The sequence below is a fragment of the Podarcis vaucheri genome, assembly GCF_965113315.1.
Source record: "Podarcis vaucheri genome assembly, chromosome: 18".
In the NCBI taxonomy this organism is placed as follows: Eukaryota; Metazoa; Chordata; class Lepidosauria; order Squamata; family Lacertidae; genus Podarcis; species Podarcis vaucheri.
Window position 1 is genome coordinate 1,392,353 of NC_138756.1, and position 17,265 is coordinate 1,409,617.

At 48.9% G+C, this 17,265-nt stretch overlaps 2 protein-coding genes across 3 annotated transcripts; one reads left to right on the forward strand and one right to left on the reverse strand.

The window, feature by feature from the left end:
• The first annotated feature begins 519 nt into the window (after nt 1-519).
• On the forward strand, nt 520-6,622 carry LOC309523118 (granzyme B(G,H)-like). Of its 2 annotated transcripts, none has more exons than XM_082206876.1 (5): nt 520-975; nt 1,720-1,876; nt 2,164-2,266; nt 3,585-3,836; nt 5,197-6,622. In XM_082206876.1, exons 1-5 carry the CDS (start codon nt 918-920, stop codon nt 5,332-5,334), a joined length of 708 nt encoding a protein of 235 aa, XP_082063002.1. In that variant the 5' UTR covers nt 520-917; the 3' UTR covers nt 5,335-6,622. The 2 variants fall into 2 exon arrangements, with proteins under 2 accessions (XP_082063002.1, XP_082063001.1); XM_082206875.1 differs by having other exon boundaries at nt 523-975; nt 2,164-2,299.
• Nucleotides 6,623-9,117: 2,495 nt separating this feature from the next.
• LOC309523122 (mast cell protease 1A-like) lies at nt 9,118-16,540 on the reverse strand. The gene is made up of 5 exons (XM_082206885.1): nt 16,439-16,540; nt 14,839-14,986; nt 12,573-12,585; nt 11,330-11,581; nt 9,118-10,324 (listed from the first exon to the last, which is right to left on the reverse strand). Exons 1-5 carry the CDS (start codon nt 16,500-16,502, stop codon nt 10,190-10,192), a joined length of 612 nt encoding a protein of 203 aa, XP_082063011.1. The 5' UTR covers nt 16,503-16,540; the 3' UTR covers nt 9,118-10,189.
• Between the last annotated feature and the right edge of the window lie 725 nt (nt 16,541-17,265).

Sequence of the window (17,265 nt, forward strand, 5' to 3'; positions counted from 1 at the left end):
TTTAGTAAGTTAAAAACAATTTAATGACAAAGGTCATGGGTCATAGGTTTGGCCTTCCCCACATCGTTGAACGCCAACTCCCACCAGCAAAGCTCTGCCATTTTTATTTTCTTTATTAGATTTATATGCCATCATTCATGCAAATATCTCAGGGTGGTTCACAAGATAAAAATACAAAATAAAACCACAAATAAGTAATTAAAACAAAAACAATAGCAACCCTGTCCCTCCAAAGAACACATTTCAAAGGCTTTACAATATTAACCTCCCTGGGGATAGATAGGTAGCCGTGTTGGTCTGCCATAGTCAAAATAAAAAAATTCCTTCCAGTAGCACCTTAAAGACCAACTAAGTTAGTTCTTGGTATGAGCTTTCGTGTGCATGCACACTTCTTCAGATACACATGAAGTGTGCATGCACACGAAAGCTCATACCAAGAACTAACTTAGTTGGTCTTTAAGGTGCTACGGGAAGGAATTTTTTTATTCTCCCTGGGGATAGCATTCCACAAGTAGGGAGCCACTGCGGAAAAGGCCCTGTTCTCATGTCGCCACCTTCTGGACCGCTCTTGGAGGAGGCGTGTGAAGAAGGGCCTCAGAAGATGAACACGGAGTCCAGGACGGTTTATATGGGGAGAGGTAGTTCTTGAGATATTGTGGTCCTGAGCACTTTCTGGGTTCTCTCGGTTTCATATTTTTCCAGTCTCCTTATCTGAACCCACCAGCACTATCAGATTGCCATTTTCGCAAGGTTTTGCCACATGGCCGCCATCTCAGCTGAGATCCATCTATCAGATCTCAGGTCTAGACTGTGGCTTCCTGCAGGTGGTGGAGTCCAGTGGGTGGGGGGGGGTGATAAAAGCCAGGGGATGGAGGGACTGGGCAGCTGAGTGCCAGGCAACCTCAAGCATCGAGATAATGTGGAGACTCCACCAGCCTCTTCTCCTGCTCCTGTCCTTCTCGTTGGCCCAAACAGGTGAGTGCAACCCCCACCCCACCCCCCACTTATGAGCTCATTTCGAGCACCTTTGGGGCCAAGCCCACCTCGTTCCGTCTGGCGCTTAGGTCACCAAGGCAGCAGCAGCACCAGAGGCCGGTGGCACCAGCGAGGGCAGAAACTGAGCTCACCTGTCTTGGCTCCTGGAGAAGTCTGACCCAGAGTCCTGCTCTTGGTCTCTGATGAATCCACCCTCTTCTCACTCATCCAGGCTTTGTCCCAAGCCCACTGGCTTTACAGCGCCCCCCCCCACACACACACAAAGAGTAGACAAATGCCCCTTGGTTCACCAGCTAACCAGGATTCCCACCCATCTCCCTGTCGGTCTTCCAGACTTCACAGGGCATTCAAAACAAAAGGGACGGGAAAATGACTAGAGGTGTGTCAGTGGCTTGTTATGAAGGGTAAATGGAGGCTCCCTCTTCAGGGCCAGAATACCTGATGAAAACCAGGCCTGGGGGTGAACAACGGGGGAAGACTTTGAGACGAAGAGTCTGAGCTAGGAGGTGCCGTCAGTGCAGACAATACAGGCAGCTTCCCATGTTCCTATTTATTTCCCCTTCATCCGCTTCCTCACTGGCAACACAGATTGTAATCGACTGTAAGCCCGATGGGACGGTGGCCTTTTGCTGCCCCCCTGACTCTGCATATGTGGGTGACACCCTAGAACTTCCAGGAAGGAAGGAGCTGCAGGAGCTGATTTCTGCAATACGATTCTTGCAGATCCATTGCGGAGTCAGATTGTTGGGGGGCACGAAGCCAAGCCTCACTCCAGACCCTACATGGCTGCCTTGAAGGACATCACAGGCAATTTCATCTGTGGCGGATTCCTCGTGACGCCCCAGTGGGTCATGACGGCTGCACACTGCGAAAAGTACCGGTAAGTATCACAAATCCCTCCCTGGTTTTTAGGAGGGGTGATGAACATTATAGAATTGTAGAGCTGTAGCCCAAACCCCTGCAATGCAGGAATCTTCTGCAAAACATGAGATCGAGAGTCTCATGCTCCACCGACTGAGCCATCCCAGCCCAGCTGAGTCCAGGGTAAAGCTGGAAGGGCCAAGGTGTGGAGTCTGGTCTTTTGCCCAGGGGCTGGGGGGGGGGGGGACTGATGCCTGGGAGCTCTGACCCTGACGGATGCAACCCTTACTGACGCTTGGTTCCCAGTATTTCTAGAGTCGTCTTGGGTGCACATGATATCTACGCTTCAGAGGACTCTCAGCAAGAGATCAGAGTTGCAGCTTCCCACCCACATCCAGAATATAATGAGGTCACATACTCAGACGACATCCTCCTGCTTAAGGTAGCTTGGTCCAAGAAATCTCTCACTCTATCAGCTCCCAGAGGTCAGGGATCCTTAAGGCAGAAGCAGCCAAATGGTTCCTTCCGTCCCACACATGCACCATAATGAGCTAGAAAATGGACAGTTTACTCAGGACAAAATCCTGTCCCCAGATACCCTGAAATTTATCTGCTTTTTAGAAGATGGTTTTTGATTGTTTTTAGGATTTTTAATTGTATTGTTTTAGTACTGACAAATTTGGTGCCCCGGGCTCCTCGAGAGAAAGGTGTAGGTTACAAATTGAATTAATTGCCATTACATCACGGGGAACCCAACACCCACCCGGAGCGATACCTCAGTGCCTTCCTCATGCGCTGCACCAGAAAGATTTTGAGTGTCACATGGCAGGACAAAGAAAGATGTGCTCTCCCAGGCACACATTCCCAGCATGTTTGCACTCCTCCTTCAGCGACCTCTATGCTGGCTTGGTCATGTCCATGTGACATGAAGGCTGGCACCATCAACCCCGCCATGTGGAAATCCCTTGCAGACGGCCGCAGTGCCTGGAGCCAGACCACCAGGTGTGCATCCCTAGCAGTGGCCAGAGGAGGAATGACCGCTGGGAGGAGCGCAGAGAGAAGAAACGCCCTGGCGCATCTGCAGCAGCACAACCATACGTCTTCCTCTGCCCCGGCTGCAATGAAACCTGTCTTTCCTGCATCAGTCTCTACAGCCGCAGCAGGCGCTGCAACCTCCCAACGAGGCTCACTCCATTGTCTTTCGAGACAGGCAGAGGCCAACAACTTGCTTACTTAATTCACCCAGCGGCAGGCGCTCTGAGGCTAAGCAGCTTCATAATTTAGAGAGGACGGTTTCAGAGAATGATTTCATAGAGGGCAGCAGTGAAATCTTCCAGACCTTGTAACCATTAGCAGCAACAGTGAAGGCTTTTTTGCTCTTGCTACTTATTAATGTTATTCAACATAGCATTCGGAGATTGCTCCATCAACACAAGGCGTTCTGCTGGCCTGATGGAACAGTCTCCCCTCTTTTCTACCCAGGCATTATTCTCAGGGTTTTCATGGCACCCCCAAAGCTAAATTACAGGTGCGGGGGGGGGGAGGGCGGGGGCCTCCATTGCATTAACACGACTCGTTGCACTGACTCCTGCTAGGGCAACCATTTAGTTTTCTCCAAGCCATTAATCACTAATATTATTATTAGAGTCATATTCTAGAGGCACAGGGCTTCCTGTCGCAATGCTAAGGTGCTCATCTCTTCCTCATCTCCCTCTCCTTTCCCCAAGCTGGATTCCGAGGCTGCTCTGAATAAAGACGTTGCTCTCCTGCCCTTGCCAGAATCCAGCAGCGACATCCCCGGTGGGACGCCCTGCAGTGTGGCAGGCTGGGGCAAGATTGAAGACAGCCAATACCCAGGGAAACTCTATGAGGCCACCGTCACCCTCTATGACCGCAAGAAGTGCCAGGAGTTCATGCCAGAGATGGATGATGGAATGATCTGCGCAGGTGACAACAGGCAACCTCAGGATGCCTCCGAGGTGAGGATTGGCAGAAACAGCAGGTGATGGGATCAGAAGTGGGGAGCCTGGGCACCTGAGTCAGGCCATGGGGTCCATCCTGCTCAGGCTTTCCCAGATCTATCAGAAACTGGGATGGAAAGGACCCCGAGGGTCATCTAGTCCAACCCCCCGCAGCGCAAGGAACTCAACCAGATCCTACATGACAAATGGCCATCCAGCCATCTAGGATTCTAGCCCTCATGGTTCTGGTTAAGGGGCTGACTTAAATAGAAACTGAAATCGCTCAGTATTTTCTACTGACTGGCAGGGTTTTTGACTGGAGTGTTTCCTAGTCTTAGCTGGAGATTCTGGGGATGGGGTATGAGGGATAAAGGGGATAATTCTGCAGTCCAGCAAGGTGGACATGGGCAGACACTTAGACTTGGCCTGACCAGCCCAGTGCTCTGGATCCTCTATGCCATGGCCAAACGGGGCTCTCCAGATGTTTTGGGACTACAATTCACATCACCCCTGACCAGCGAGGGATGAAGGGAGTTGTAGTCCCAAAACATCTGGAAGGCCAAGTTTGGCCATGCCTGCTGTACGGCAATCCACATATGAGGTTGTCAAAGGCTGCTGCTCATTTCTGTGCCGCAAGGGGGCTCAGAATGTGGAGGTGTTGCGGCTATTTGGGGTTGTATCTAAGTCCTGCTCAAAGTAGACCAATTGAAATTAATGTTCATCATGTCTATTGACTTCTATTGGAGTAGCAACTCTAGGTCTGGTTCACATTTTAAACGTAAACTGAGCTTTATTTGCCCTTCCCAAACTCAAAACAGAACCGAAATTGAGCTACCCTTTGAAGCTTATTTGATAGTGGTCCAAAGTACACTTACAAAGAATGGTGCACATTAAGCAGAAACCACCCGTGGGAATGCATATACTTGTAAAATTAATGTACAAAAATGCATTACATTATAGGGAAATTGTCTACAAAAAAAGTATCTTAAGAGAAACATGCAGAAGAATCCCCACTCAGCTCCCTGGGCAACCTTGGTGGCTTGTCACTAACTCACAAGGGTGCGGGGTTTGTTTGTTTTCTGGATAACAGGGAGAGGAAAGGAAAGGAGGAGGCCACCTTGAGCTCCTCGGAGAAGGCGGCCAATAAATGCAATCAATATTTATTTTGAGTAGACTCAAAGAGACTGCAAAGTGATCCACGAAAAGTGGCAAATCAAATTTTACACTGGAATAATTAGAAAGCAAAGTTGACAGATCCCGATCTTCCCTCAGCCAGGAAGCCTGCTAGGTCTCTGTCCTGGTTCAAGTCCCAGATTCCCCACAGGGTGGATCCCGTTCTTCCCTCAGATGTGATCTCTGTTCTCTCTCCCTCCTGCAGGGGGATTCGGGTGGCCCCTTGGTGTGTGACGGCGTGGCACAAGGAATTGTCTCCTTTGGCTACTCTTTCTCTCCTCCAGGAATTTACACTCGTGTCACCCACTACCTTTCCTGGATCAAGGAAGTTATGGAATTGTGAAGAGAAGAAGCAACAGCCGTGGCATCATTGCTGCTTCTTTTTCAAATGCTTCTGCTTCCTGTCTTGCCTGCTAGACTTGCATTCTGCAAAGAGACCCCTCAAGGGCTGCAAAGGAATATGATACATCTACCAGATGTTTAGTACAGGATTGTGTTTTCACAAGTGCCTGCAGTGGCTCCCACCCACTTCAAGAAAATCCCTCAGCCTCCTCCCGTATTCTTCCCACCCTTATTTCCCATCATACCTCTTCCGGTGACCTCTGCTGTTCCACTTCTCCCATCCTCAGGTGCCCAGAGGTTTTTCCTCTCCCTTAAAACTATTCTGCCCCTTCTCCCTCCCTAATCTGGAAAAATGGGCCTTGTGATTCTGCTCCCTTCTCCCTCCAGCAGTTTCCTGTAAGTGGCAATCTTCCTATCAAGAGCCATCTTTGCATTCAGCAGGTCTTGGTACTTGGGCAGATGGGGAGCCATTTCTCCCTCTCAGAGCTCCATAGATCTCCAGCTCCCTCAAGTGCCTTGTCCCATTCTCCCTTGCTTCCCCTCGTGCATGGATGGGGACCTGTGGCCCACATAAGGCTGTTGAACTGGAACTCGCAACATCCCTGGCTTTTGGTCATGTTGGCTAGGGCTGATGGGAGGTGGAGTCCAGCAACATCTGGATGGCCAAAAGGTCGCCTATGCCTCACCTTAGATGATTCCACTCCCTCCCTCCCTACATTCTCTTGCTTAAGCCTGGAGATCTGACCCAGAGCCCCATTTGAGCCTTGCCATTTGAGCCTTGCACTCCAGGACAGGTTCATGTTAAGCCACTCAGGGTTGTGAACTGTGGGACTTTGTTGTCTCATTCAGCTGAGGTGGTGGCGTGTGTCATTTTATTTCAGCCCTAGGAGATTTCCTGGATGCATTTGCTCTGCCCCCAAAAGACCTTCCTCACCTCTGGGGTTCCTAGACACTTTCACAAAAGACCTTGGCACCCACAACGTCTTAAAATGGGGGTTCACAGTTTCACACACCAAGCCACTTGAGGGCACATGTGATGGATTGTAGAAATTTAGTTCAGCTAAGCTGTAGCTGTAAACTTCTCTGAATTTTGCCGCATAGGTCTCCAGCCAAGTAATTGTGCACAAGTGACGTGTGTCTGTTAATGCATGTAATACTGAAAACAAACATACCAAACTGCATTATTTTAGGGGAAATTGCTTTGCCAATATGTGCATATTTTGCAAAATTGCATGTGGAATATATCATGAGCGACTTGAATTAAAATGCTGAACATTTGCCATGTCACATATTACTGCTTTATACTGTATGTGTTGCCTAGATGGGGCCTCGATCTGGATCAAGGAAGTAATAGTGCCACTGTATTCTGCTCTGGTCAGACCACACCTGGAGTACTGTGTCCAGTTCTGGGCACCACAATTCAAGAAGGACACTGACAAACTGGAACGTGTCCAGAGGAGGGCAACCAAAATGGTCAAAGGCCTGGAAACGATGCCTTATGAGGAATGGCTAAGGGAGCTGGGCATGTTTAGCCTGGAGAAGAGGAGGTTAAGGGGGGATACGATAGCCATGTTCAAATATATAAAAGGATGTCACATAGAGGAGGGAGAAAGGTTGTTTTCTGCTGCTCCGGAGAAGCGGACACGGAGCAATGGATCCAAACTACAAGAAAGAAGATTCCACCTAAACATTAGGAAGAACTTCCTGACAGTAAGAGCTGTTCGACAGTGGAATTTGCTGCCAAGGAGTGTGGTGGAGTCTCCTACTTTGGAGGTCTTTAAGCAGAGGCTTGACAACCATATGTCAGGAGTGCTCTGATGGTGTTTCCTGCTTGGCAGGGGGTTGGACTCGATGGCCCTTGTGGTCTCTTCCAACTCTATGATTCTATGATTCTATGGATCCAGATCTGGATCACCTTCTTAGAGGTGATAGGACCCACTTAAACTCTCTGTAGGGAATGGGGGAAATTCAGTTTGCTAACCCAACCTACTTCAAGCTTCCCAGAACAAACAAGAATTAACAAAATTGCCCATCTCTACTGAGAATCTAGGGGACGCGGGTGGCGCTGTGGGCTAAAGCCTCAGCGCCTAGGGCTTGCCGATCTAAAGGTCGGCGGTTCGAATCCCCGCGGCGGGGTGCGCTCCCGCTGCTCGGTCCCAGCGCCTGCCCACCTAGCAGTTCGAAAGCACCCCCGGGGGCAAGTAGATAAATAGGTACCGCTTACCAGCGGGAAGGTAAACGGCGTTCCGTGTGCGGCTCTGGCTCGCCAGAGCAGCGTTGTCACGCTGGCCACGTGACCCGGAAGTGTCTGCGGACAGCGCTGGCCCCCGGCCAATAGATGTGAGATGGGCGCACAAACCCCAGAGTCTGTCAAGACTGGCCCGTTCGGGCAGGGGTACCTTTACCTTACCTTTACTGAGAATCTGCTGGCACCCAAACATGAGATAGAAGGTACCCCCCCCCCCCCAGAGTCATCTAGTAGTCCAACCCCCTGCAATGCAGGAATCTCAGCGAAATCTTCCATGACAGATGGCCGTCCAAGCTCTGCTTAGAAACCTCCAACAAAGGAGAGGCCACCACCTCTTGTGGGAGTCTGTAAAACACACAAATATCTATCTATCTATCTGAAGGCAACAGAGATATTTTCATGAGTTACTTGTCAAAATAGAGCAAGAAAGATAATGAGAACTTGCAGATAAATGTTTGCAAGTATCAAGTGCCCCAATCAGTACATTTCCACTGGTACAGCTGTCATTTTCTGAGCAGATTTCAAGCCCATTAACTGCTGTGTGAAAGCCACTTTGGGTCTTTCTCTTCTGTGCAGCAAGAGATTAACAGTTGGGGGGTGTTTTAGGGGAAAGGGACCTGTGCCAAATTGATGCAGCCTTACAGTTAGGGCTTGACAAGACTCTGGAGGACTCGCTAACAAGATTCAACTGGCCCCATCAACTGCTTTGAGGGGTCGATTTTGTTGCTAGTTGCTTGGAAATGCAACAGTTAATTCTATGTACAGTATAATATGTAATATGTAATATATATATATATATATATATATATATATATATATATATATATATGCAGGTTTTGGTGTCTTCGGGTGTCTTCCCGTGTAAGAGTCGGGGTGTCTGGGCGACGTTTCGACGAGGTCTCACTCGTCATCTTCAGGCTGGTGCTTTCGGCTTCTTGTTACTGGAACAGAGCAGAATCTGGTGTTTGAGTTCCTATAAATACTGTTGAGGGGTGTGGTGTATAGCCTCCAACACCACACCCCTCAACAGTATTTATAGGAACTCAAACACCAGATTCTGCTCTGTTCCAGTAACAAGAAGCCGAAAGCACCAGCCTGAAGATGACGAGTGAGACCTCGTCGAAACGTCGCCCAGACACCCCGACTCTTACACGGGAAGACACCCGAAGACACCAAAACCTGCATTCCTGTACCCGTGAAAATCTACGAAAGCATATATATATAATTTGTATACCGCAATTTTATATTACTTTTTATACACAAGGTGGTTTACATGCTGGAGAAACAACAAAATAGACAGCAAAGATCACACATGTAATAGCAATCTAATCCAATACAAAAAAGTCACAGTAACTTTAAAAAAGAAACAACACATCAAATAAAGAAATATTAAATAATCCATTAGAATATAATGGTAAACAGTTAAATTAAATATCAGCTGGACGATGGTAATAAAAGCTATGGGGCCAAGGGCCGGACACTGAAACACCTGGCATCTCCTTCTTTGCCAAGTGGGACTTCAAGATGTGGAGATTCCAGCTGACTCCTCCTCCCCCCCCCCAAGCCCCAATGGCCAGGCTTGCGATCAGATAGCAGGATGTCAAGAAGCTTAACTGGCCGGTCACATCATCATAGATCACCCACTAAAACGGCAATCTGATTGTGAGATGATGGATTGTGGCAGGACCCCAACAGCCAAACTGTGAGAACAGGCCAAAATTTGATCTTCTATAGTGTCTATAGTGGAGATTATAGAACTGACCCCTTGCCCCCAGGTAGCCACAACAGCTGGGCTTGCAATCAAAATGAAAAGTGAGATGTCAGAAAGCTTAACTGGCTGTCCAACCATAGATCACCCGTTAGAACAGCCGTCTGATAGAGAGGTGGTGAGTGATGGATGCCGATTGGAAGAATGTGCCAAACTGGGGGAATGGCCAAATGTTAGGGGGGGGGCTGCTTTGAACTTAGGGATCGGCCATTCTGTCCATTTCCATAACCCAAGACATGGTCTTGAAGTTATGGTGCCTTCTTACAGTTCATATGTTCATTTCAGAGAGGCTAATAGAAGCACAAGACTGATGCTCAACCATTTGCTTTATTTTGCAATGCAAGAGGGTCAGAATGTGACAGGTCAAGGCACTCAATCCGCTCTCCCCCCCCCCCCGCCCCCATTTCCAAATTCTGCTTCTCTTGTGTTCAGGGTACACCTCTCGACCCAAGGATCATGCACTGAACAAACGCTCTCAGATCGAAACCACACAGGGCCATTGGCTGGGATCTCAAACATTATATAGGGCACTTAAACAGCCATGCCCAGCAATAATTTGGAGAACTGTAGTTTGTTAAGGGGGCTGAGAGTTGTTAAGAGATCCACATTTCACCCCATAGAACTACGCTTCCCAGAATTCCCTGGGGAGATGGCACGAAAATGCAGTTGTGAATTCAAGTCCCTTTGGATCCAGTTGTTTCAACAGGAGTGGGAGGAGGGAGTCTTTGCAGCATGGGGGGGGGGGGCAGGTGGAATTGCAGAATGAAAGCCATACAGGTTATATAGCAAGCAGAAGGTTTCTTATTGAGCCAGGCCGCAGTTGGTGGTTGCTTCTTCTCTTCAGGATTCCATGGTTTTCTTGATCCAGGGAAGGAAGTGGGCGATGCGAGAGTAGACTCCAGGAGGAAAGTGGTTGCCGAAGGAGACGATTCCGTGCACCACGCCGTTGCAGACCATGGGGCCTCCGGAATCGCCCTGTGGAGAGAAGAGCCCCCAGCATCCGTCAACAACTGCGACCGAGTGAGGAAGGAAGCTGCCTTAGAATGAGATTTGGGTGAGAATCAGATCGTTGGCCCATCTAGCTCAGTGCTGTCGACACTGACTGGCAGTGGCTCTCCCAGATTTCAGGAAGACCCAGCCTCCAATTGTCAGCCATACAGGGCTTTTACTAGGGCACTGTAAGCCCAGTGAGACACAGCCTCAACCGGCAAGTAGTTGAGGGGTGGCACCCCAAATATGAACGCAAGCAAAGGGGCCGTCATGTGAGGGCGCTGCCTTTAAGCCTGGGGCACAGCGCCTTCCATCTCTTTCTTCTTCCTTCGTCCTCAGCTGCTAGAGCAGTAGCTCTTGCAGACATGTAGTTTTGTCCTTCTCTCCTGGTTCTCCAGTAAACACAACCTTCACATTCCAAACCATCGCCTGCTCAGCCTCTCTCACACACATTTCAACTTTAAATTTTATTATTCCTTTAATTTCTATGACACCAGGAAGTGGTATGAAAGAAAGTTAAAGAGAGCTTTTTGTCCGTATTTGTGAGGAAGTGTAGCGGGGTGTGGGGGTGTGGGGTGTGTGAGAGAGAGAGAGAGAAAGGGGAGGAGAGAGTTTTGCTTCACTAGTGCCCTCAGACATGGATTTGACAGCTTGTGACTTGACTTGCTTTCTTGAGCTGCCTCCCCCTTCCCAGGGGTTGGAGACACCCACACCCTTCACAAAGGGGCTCAATGGCAGAGGATCTGCAGGAGGACCCAGGTTTGATCCTAAGGTGGGATGGGGAATGCGCCACTCCGGAAACCTCAGAGAGCCCCCGCCAGCCTGTCAACAATACAGAGCAAGTGGGCGATGCTTTGAACCAGAAATCTCCCACCATTCCTGAGCAATGGCCACGGGGGGCTGGTGGAAGTTGGGGTCCAGCAACACCTGGAGGGCCCCAGATTTCTCTGCTGCTGACCCCGGTCACCAGTCCTGCCTGCTGACCCTCACCTGGCTTGTATCCCGGAGCTGGTTGTAGCTGCCCGCGCAGATCATGCTGTCGTCCAGCACTGGGTAGAACTTCATGCACTTCCTGCGACTGTAGATGGTGATATTGGTCTCAAAGAGCTTCTCCGTGTCCTGGTTGTCATCAATCAGGCCCCATCCTGCCAGGCTGCAGGGGGTCCCGTCGGGGAGGTCGCTGCTAGATGTGGGCAGGGGAATCATCTGGACGTTTTTGTTCAAAGTAGCCTTGTGGACCAGCTGCAGGAAGGTGAAGGAGAAGAGTCAAGCAATCTCCCTTGCAAAACAAAGTCTTCCCTGGAACACACACATTCCCCCCCCCCCCCCGTCCCTGTAGCTCAGCAGGTGCAGCAGCTGCTCTGCATGCAGAAGGTCCCAGGTTCAACCCCCAGCCTCTCCAGCTCGGCTGTGGAGAGACCCTTCTATGAAACAGAAACTCTGGAGAGCTGCTGTCAGTCAGTGCCAACAACACTGATCTAGGTGGACCTTCATTCTGGGAACGCCCATTATTGCTTCAAAGCTTTTTACTGACAAATCAAGGGTTTCATTATTTCTAGAGCAAGAGCCATAGCTCATCAGTCCCTCTTTCAAGGTGGGCATCTCCCGGCAGGACAGAGAATTTCCTCCGCCTGAAGACCTGGCGTTCCTCTGCCAGTCAGTGTAGACAACACGGAGCCAGGTGGACCAAAGGAACTCTTGGAGTTGGAAGGGGTTTCCAAGGTCCTCTAGTCCAACCCTCTCCTCCCAGGGACCTGGGATGGAACTCATGCCTTTGGAATGTGGGTTGCTTTGATGGAGGGACAGCGGCTGCGGCAGGAGGGGAGTATATGTCTCTGATTAAGAGCAAGCAGGTTGCTGGTCCTTGTGAGAAGGGAAATGAAGAAGAATGAATGTGTGTGAGCCATAGTTCTTGGTGCTAAGTGCCAAGGTAAATCTGCAGACACACAAAATATCACCACCCTGTTTGCCAGTAACAATAACAATAGTAGTACCTTGTCCACCTGACCGGGCGGATTCCAACAGATATAAAAGCTTAATAAAACATCAAACATTAAAAACTTCCCTACTCAGGACTGCCTTTGGATGTGTAGTTATTTATCTCCTTGACATGTGATGGAAGGAACAAATGGGGGGTGGCATTTTGTCAATGGAGAGGTGGGGCAAGGGGACAGAAAATAAAGTTCTCTAGAACTTCTGGGCCATTGTTTTCTTTGATGGAGGCAGCAATTACCGTATTTTTCGCTCTATAAGACGCACCAGACCACAAGACGCACCTAGTTTTTGGAGGAGGAAAACAAGAAAAAAAATAAGGTATTCTGAATCTCAGAAGGCAGAACAGGGTTTGGTCGGGGTTCTTCCGTGAGCTGTCCGTTCCAAGGTCACCTGCACATTCCCTGAGGACTGACTTTGCTGCTCGTCTTCATATACCTGATCGACTGTAATGAGGGAGAGATCCTCAAATGGAGTCTGCTCTTCGTCTTCCATGCTAGGGGAGAGGACCTCAAAGCGATTGTGTATTTCTAGACAATCAGAGTGGACCCTGGGCCTCCTACTTCTTTGAGTCACGTTTCTCCATATATCTGGCTCCTGTGTTGGTGAACAAGCCTCCTTCTCAGGGGAGTCCCCTGTCTCCTCCTTGGTGGGGACGGTGTGCTCTGTTGCTTCCAAGAAGAGCTCCAGCTCTCTAATTCTTTGGAGCGTAGCTACACGTTCCTCCAGTTGCTGGACTTTGTCTTTTAATAGGGCAATCAACATGCAATTGCTGCAGGTAAAGCTGCCTGCAACCTTTGGCAAGATGGCAAACATTGCGCAGGAATCGCAGGCGACTGCAGCTGTTCCCTCCCCTTCCATCATGAGATCGTGTTGTTGGGGGTGGCTACAGAGGTCCTCCATCATAAAAAGCTTGAAGACAGGACAAATAACTTCCCCCACAAAAAAAACCCTAGGTCTCCCCCAACAAACGTTTGAGACTAGCTCCCCTAAATCTAAAAGATGGGTATAACTGCGCGCGCCGCTAGGCGCGCGCCGCTGCCCTACAAACTCTGATAAGCTCCTCCCACAGCTAATCCCCTGCCTCAACAGAAACCCTGCCCCCTCTGACCTTTACACAGGGAAAACAGCTAATCAGCCACCAAGAAACACACACACACAAGAAAACCCTTTTTGCTCCTTCTTCAACTGCTGCCCTACAAACTCTGATAAGCTCCTCCCACAGCTAATCCCCTGCCTCAACAGAAACCCTGCCCCCTCTGACCTTTACACAGGGAAAACAGCTAATCAGCCACCAAGAAACACACACACACAAGAAAACCCTTTTTGCTCCTTCTTCAACTGCTGCCCTACAAACTCTGATAAGCTCCTCCCACAGCTAATCCCCTGCCTCAACAGAAACCCTGCCCCCTCTGACCTTTACACAGGGAAAACAGCTAATCAGCCACCAAGAAACACACACACACAAGAAAACCCTTTTTGCTCCTTCTTCAACTGCTGCCCTACAAACTCTGATAAGCTCCTCCCACAGCTAATCCCCTGCCTCAACAGAAACCCTGCCCCCTCTGACCTTTACACAGGGAAAACAGCTAATCAGCCACCAAGAAACACACACACACAAGAAAACCCTTTTTGCTCCTTCTTCAACTGCTGCCCTACAAACTCTGATAAGCTCCTCCCACAGCTAATCCCCTGCTTCAACAGAAACCCTGCCCCCTCTGACCTTTACACAGGGAAAACAGCTAATCAGCCACCAAGAAACACACACACACAAGAAAACCCTTTTTGCTCCTTCTTCAACTGTTGCCCTACAAACTCTGATAAGCTCCTCCCACAGCTAATCCCCTGCCTCAACAGAAACCCTGCCCCCTCTGACCTTTACACAGGGAAAACAGCTAATCAGCCACCAAGAAACACACACACACAAGAAAACCCTTTTTGCTCCTTCTTCAACTGCTGCCCTACAAACTCTGATAAGCTCCTCCCACAGCTAATCCCCTGCCTCAACAGAAACCCTGCCCCCTCTGACCTTTACACAGGGAAAACAGCTAATCAGCCACCAAGAAACACACACACACAAGAAAACCCTTTTTGCTCCTTCTTCAACTGCTGCCCTACAAACTCTGATAAGCTCCTCCCACAGCTAATCCCCTGCCTCAACAGAAACCCTGCCCCCTCTGACCTTTACACAGGGAAAACAGCTAATCAGCCACCAAGAAACACACACACACAAGAAAACCCTTTTTGCTCCTTCTTCAACTGCTGCCCTACAAACTCTGATAAGCTCCTCCCACAGCTAATCCCCTGCTTCAACAGAAACCCTGCCCCCTCTGACCTTTACACAGGGAAAACAGCTAATCAGCCACCAAGAAACACACACACACAAGAAAACCCTTTTTGCTCCTTCTTCAACTGCTGCCCTATCGTGGGGAGCAATTTGCAAATGGAATGAAAGGCACCGCAATAATGCCACTGCTACACGTCAGGGAGGGCTTTCAGATACTTACTCCATGCAATGCGCGGCTGTCATTACCCACTGGGGTGCCACAAGGAACCCGCCACACCCAAAGCCAAATTCAGATTTGAGTGTTGCCATGTAGGGTCGGGAATGAGGTACAGCTTCATGTCCTCCGATGATGCGACTCCGCAAGAGAGCTGTAAGAATCGTAAGAGGAGATCAGCGGCTTTCCACGGCCCCCTTATTAGCTTATGGGTACCATCCATCTTTGCAAAGCAGAAAAATGACAGCACCCCAGTCAGCTTACAATCGGCTTTGCCAGGGAGTTAATTGAAGGGAAGGGAGCCAGGGGACTGGAAATGGGATGTCTGCACATGCAGTTACAGATATTGTTTACCCCAATCTCTGAGCATCAAGTGACTCCAGGGATCCCTTCGCTTAACCCAGCGTTCGGTTTCCTTGAAATGAACATCAGCAGACCCAACCCATAAATCTTGCTTTCTCATTAGGGTTCCAGGGAAGCCCGAATTCTGGCACAGAACAATGCAAACCTCTTTCTCTCCAGCTTCCAGCATCAGCCAAAAATTAGTGTAATAATCAGCCTCATATAACAAACATGCTTAAGCCTAGTGAATGTATGAAGGGGTGGATACTATAGAGCAAGCTGTCCTGTCAGGCTTAACGAAGGGCACTTCCCCTCACCACCGGAACAACCAGGTAATCAAGCCTTTGTTCCCTCCCCAGTCTACCTGATGAACGTAGTGCGTGAAAATGTTAAGCTGGTTGCTCTCACAAGCCACTCTCAAGATCCAATACCAATCATTCAGGAACTTTCACCACTTTGGAACTAAACTAAGTGTTACTGTCCATGCAGCCTTTCTGATGTATGGATATGCACATGAATCTGACCTTTGGAGAGTTTGTAAGTAAAACATTTTTAACTTACTACATGTGTGGTCCTTTTCTTATGCCAAGAGGGAGGCTTTGGAACTCATCAGGGCAAATTTTAAAGCTCTAACATCCTATATTTCTATGCTATACTTTGCTGTATATCTTGCAATTTTAAATCTCTGGGGCTTTCTCACCAGAGTACTTGCCTCAAACATGGATCTTGGCATCCTGGAGTTCTCTCTTCTATATTTTGTACATATTTTCCCTTGAACCAACAGACAACAAAACTTACGCACATGCACAACACACCTCAACCTGTTGTTCTTCCCCACCCCCAACCAGACAAGGAGGGAAAAGGCCCACCCTGGACTTGTAAATCACAGTGCTTAACTGGCCAGCCAAAGCCACTACGATAACAAAGGAACGAGTTTCCTCTTACTGGTTTTACCTCAAGGACACAGGATCATGAGTTTAGAAGGAATCCAGTGTATGATTCAGACTTAACCTACAACGTTTAAGCTTCACTCTGGAAAATGAAGAATTGTCAGAGTTGGAAGGGTCCTATAGCCCAACCCGCTTCTCCCTGCAGGATCCATGAAGCAGGGCTTTGCCACTGTAGCATTATGAGCTCTGCCTCTGCTTACAAACCTCCTGCAAAGGGCAGCCTGAGCATCAGGAATGGAAGGAATGAGATTGGCTTGGCCCAGAGGAATAGGAGACCTCAGTTCAGCAGAGGTAGGATGTGTCTTTGAACTCACCTGGTTCGACCAGAGAGGAGGACAGGAGGAGGAGGAGGTGGGGAGGCTGTTGGAATCTCCACATCTTGGAAGGAAGGAGATGCCTGGTGTTTCAGTGTCCAGCCCTTGGCCCCATAGCTTTTATTACCACCGTCGTCGCCCCCCCCCCAGAAGCCCCAACGGCCAGGCTTGCGATCTGATAGCAGGATGTCAGAAAGCTTAACTGGCTGGTCACATCATCATAGATCGCCCACTAAAACGGCAATCTGATTGTGAGATGATGGAAGTGGCTTGATTGTGGCAGGACCCCAACAGCCAAACTGTGAGAACAGCCCAAAATTTGATCTTCTATAGTGTCTATAGTGGAGATTATAGAACTGACCCCTCGCCCCCAGGTAGCCCCCTGCAGAGAGAAGAGCCCACAGCATCCATCAACAACTGTGATCTAGTGAGGCAGAAGGATGTCAGAAAGCTTAACTGGCCAGTCACACCATAGATCACCCGCTAAAACAGCAATCAGATAGAGATGGTGAGTGTACCAAATTGTGAATCACCCCACGAGAAGATGCCTTAAACTTAGGAGGTCTGCTGATTAAATGTTCTCAGTTTTTTCCCATGCTTAAGCAGTTCCCCACATTTCCACACCAGTTTGCAAATTACTTTTTTTAAAAGCTCCATGTGAAAAATTCTTCATCATTTTAAAGCAAATTTCTTGCATTTTTATATGCTGTTTCGGCTAATATACAGGCAGCTAGTAGTAGTAGTAGTAGAGTAGTAGGGTTGGGGTTTTTCTTAGATTTTGCAATAAAAAAGCTCAACAACTTTTGTGTCTGGATTCTCACTTTCTG

Bases quoted from the DNA above. Each gene is read 5' to 3' on its own strand.
- LOC309523122 (XM_082206885.1), bottom strand. From the start codon at position 16,502: ATGTGGAGATTCCAACAGCCTCCCCACCTCCTCCTCCTCCTGTCCTCC. The intron at 14,987-16,438 runs GTGAGTTCAAAG...CGATTCTTACAG, and splicing joins CTCCTCTCTGGTCGAACCAG to CTCTCTTGCGGAGTCGCATC. The intron at 10,325-11,329 runs GTGAGGGTCAGC...TTCTCTCCACAG, and splicing joins AGCTCCGGGATACAAGCCAG to GGCGATTCCGGAGGCCCCAT.
- LOC309523118 (XM_082206875.1), top strand. From the start codon at position 918: ATGTGGAGACTCCACCAGCCTCTTCTCCTGCTCCTGTCCTTCTCGTTG. The intron at 976-1,719 runs GTGAGTGCAACC...CGATTCTTGCAG, and splicing joins CTTCTCGTTGGCCCAAACAG to ATCCATTGCGGAGTCAGATT. The intron at 1,877-2,163 runs GTAAGTATCACA...CTTGGTTCCCAG, and splicing joins GCACACTGCGAAAAGTACCG to TATTTCTAGAGTCGTCTTGG.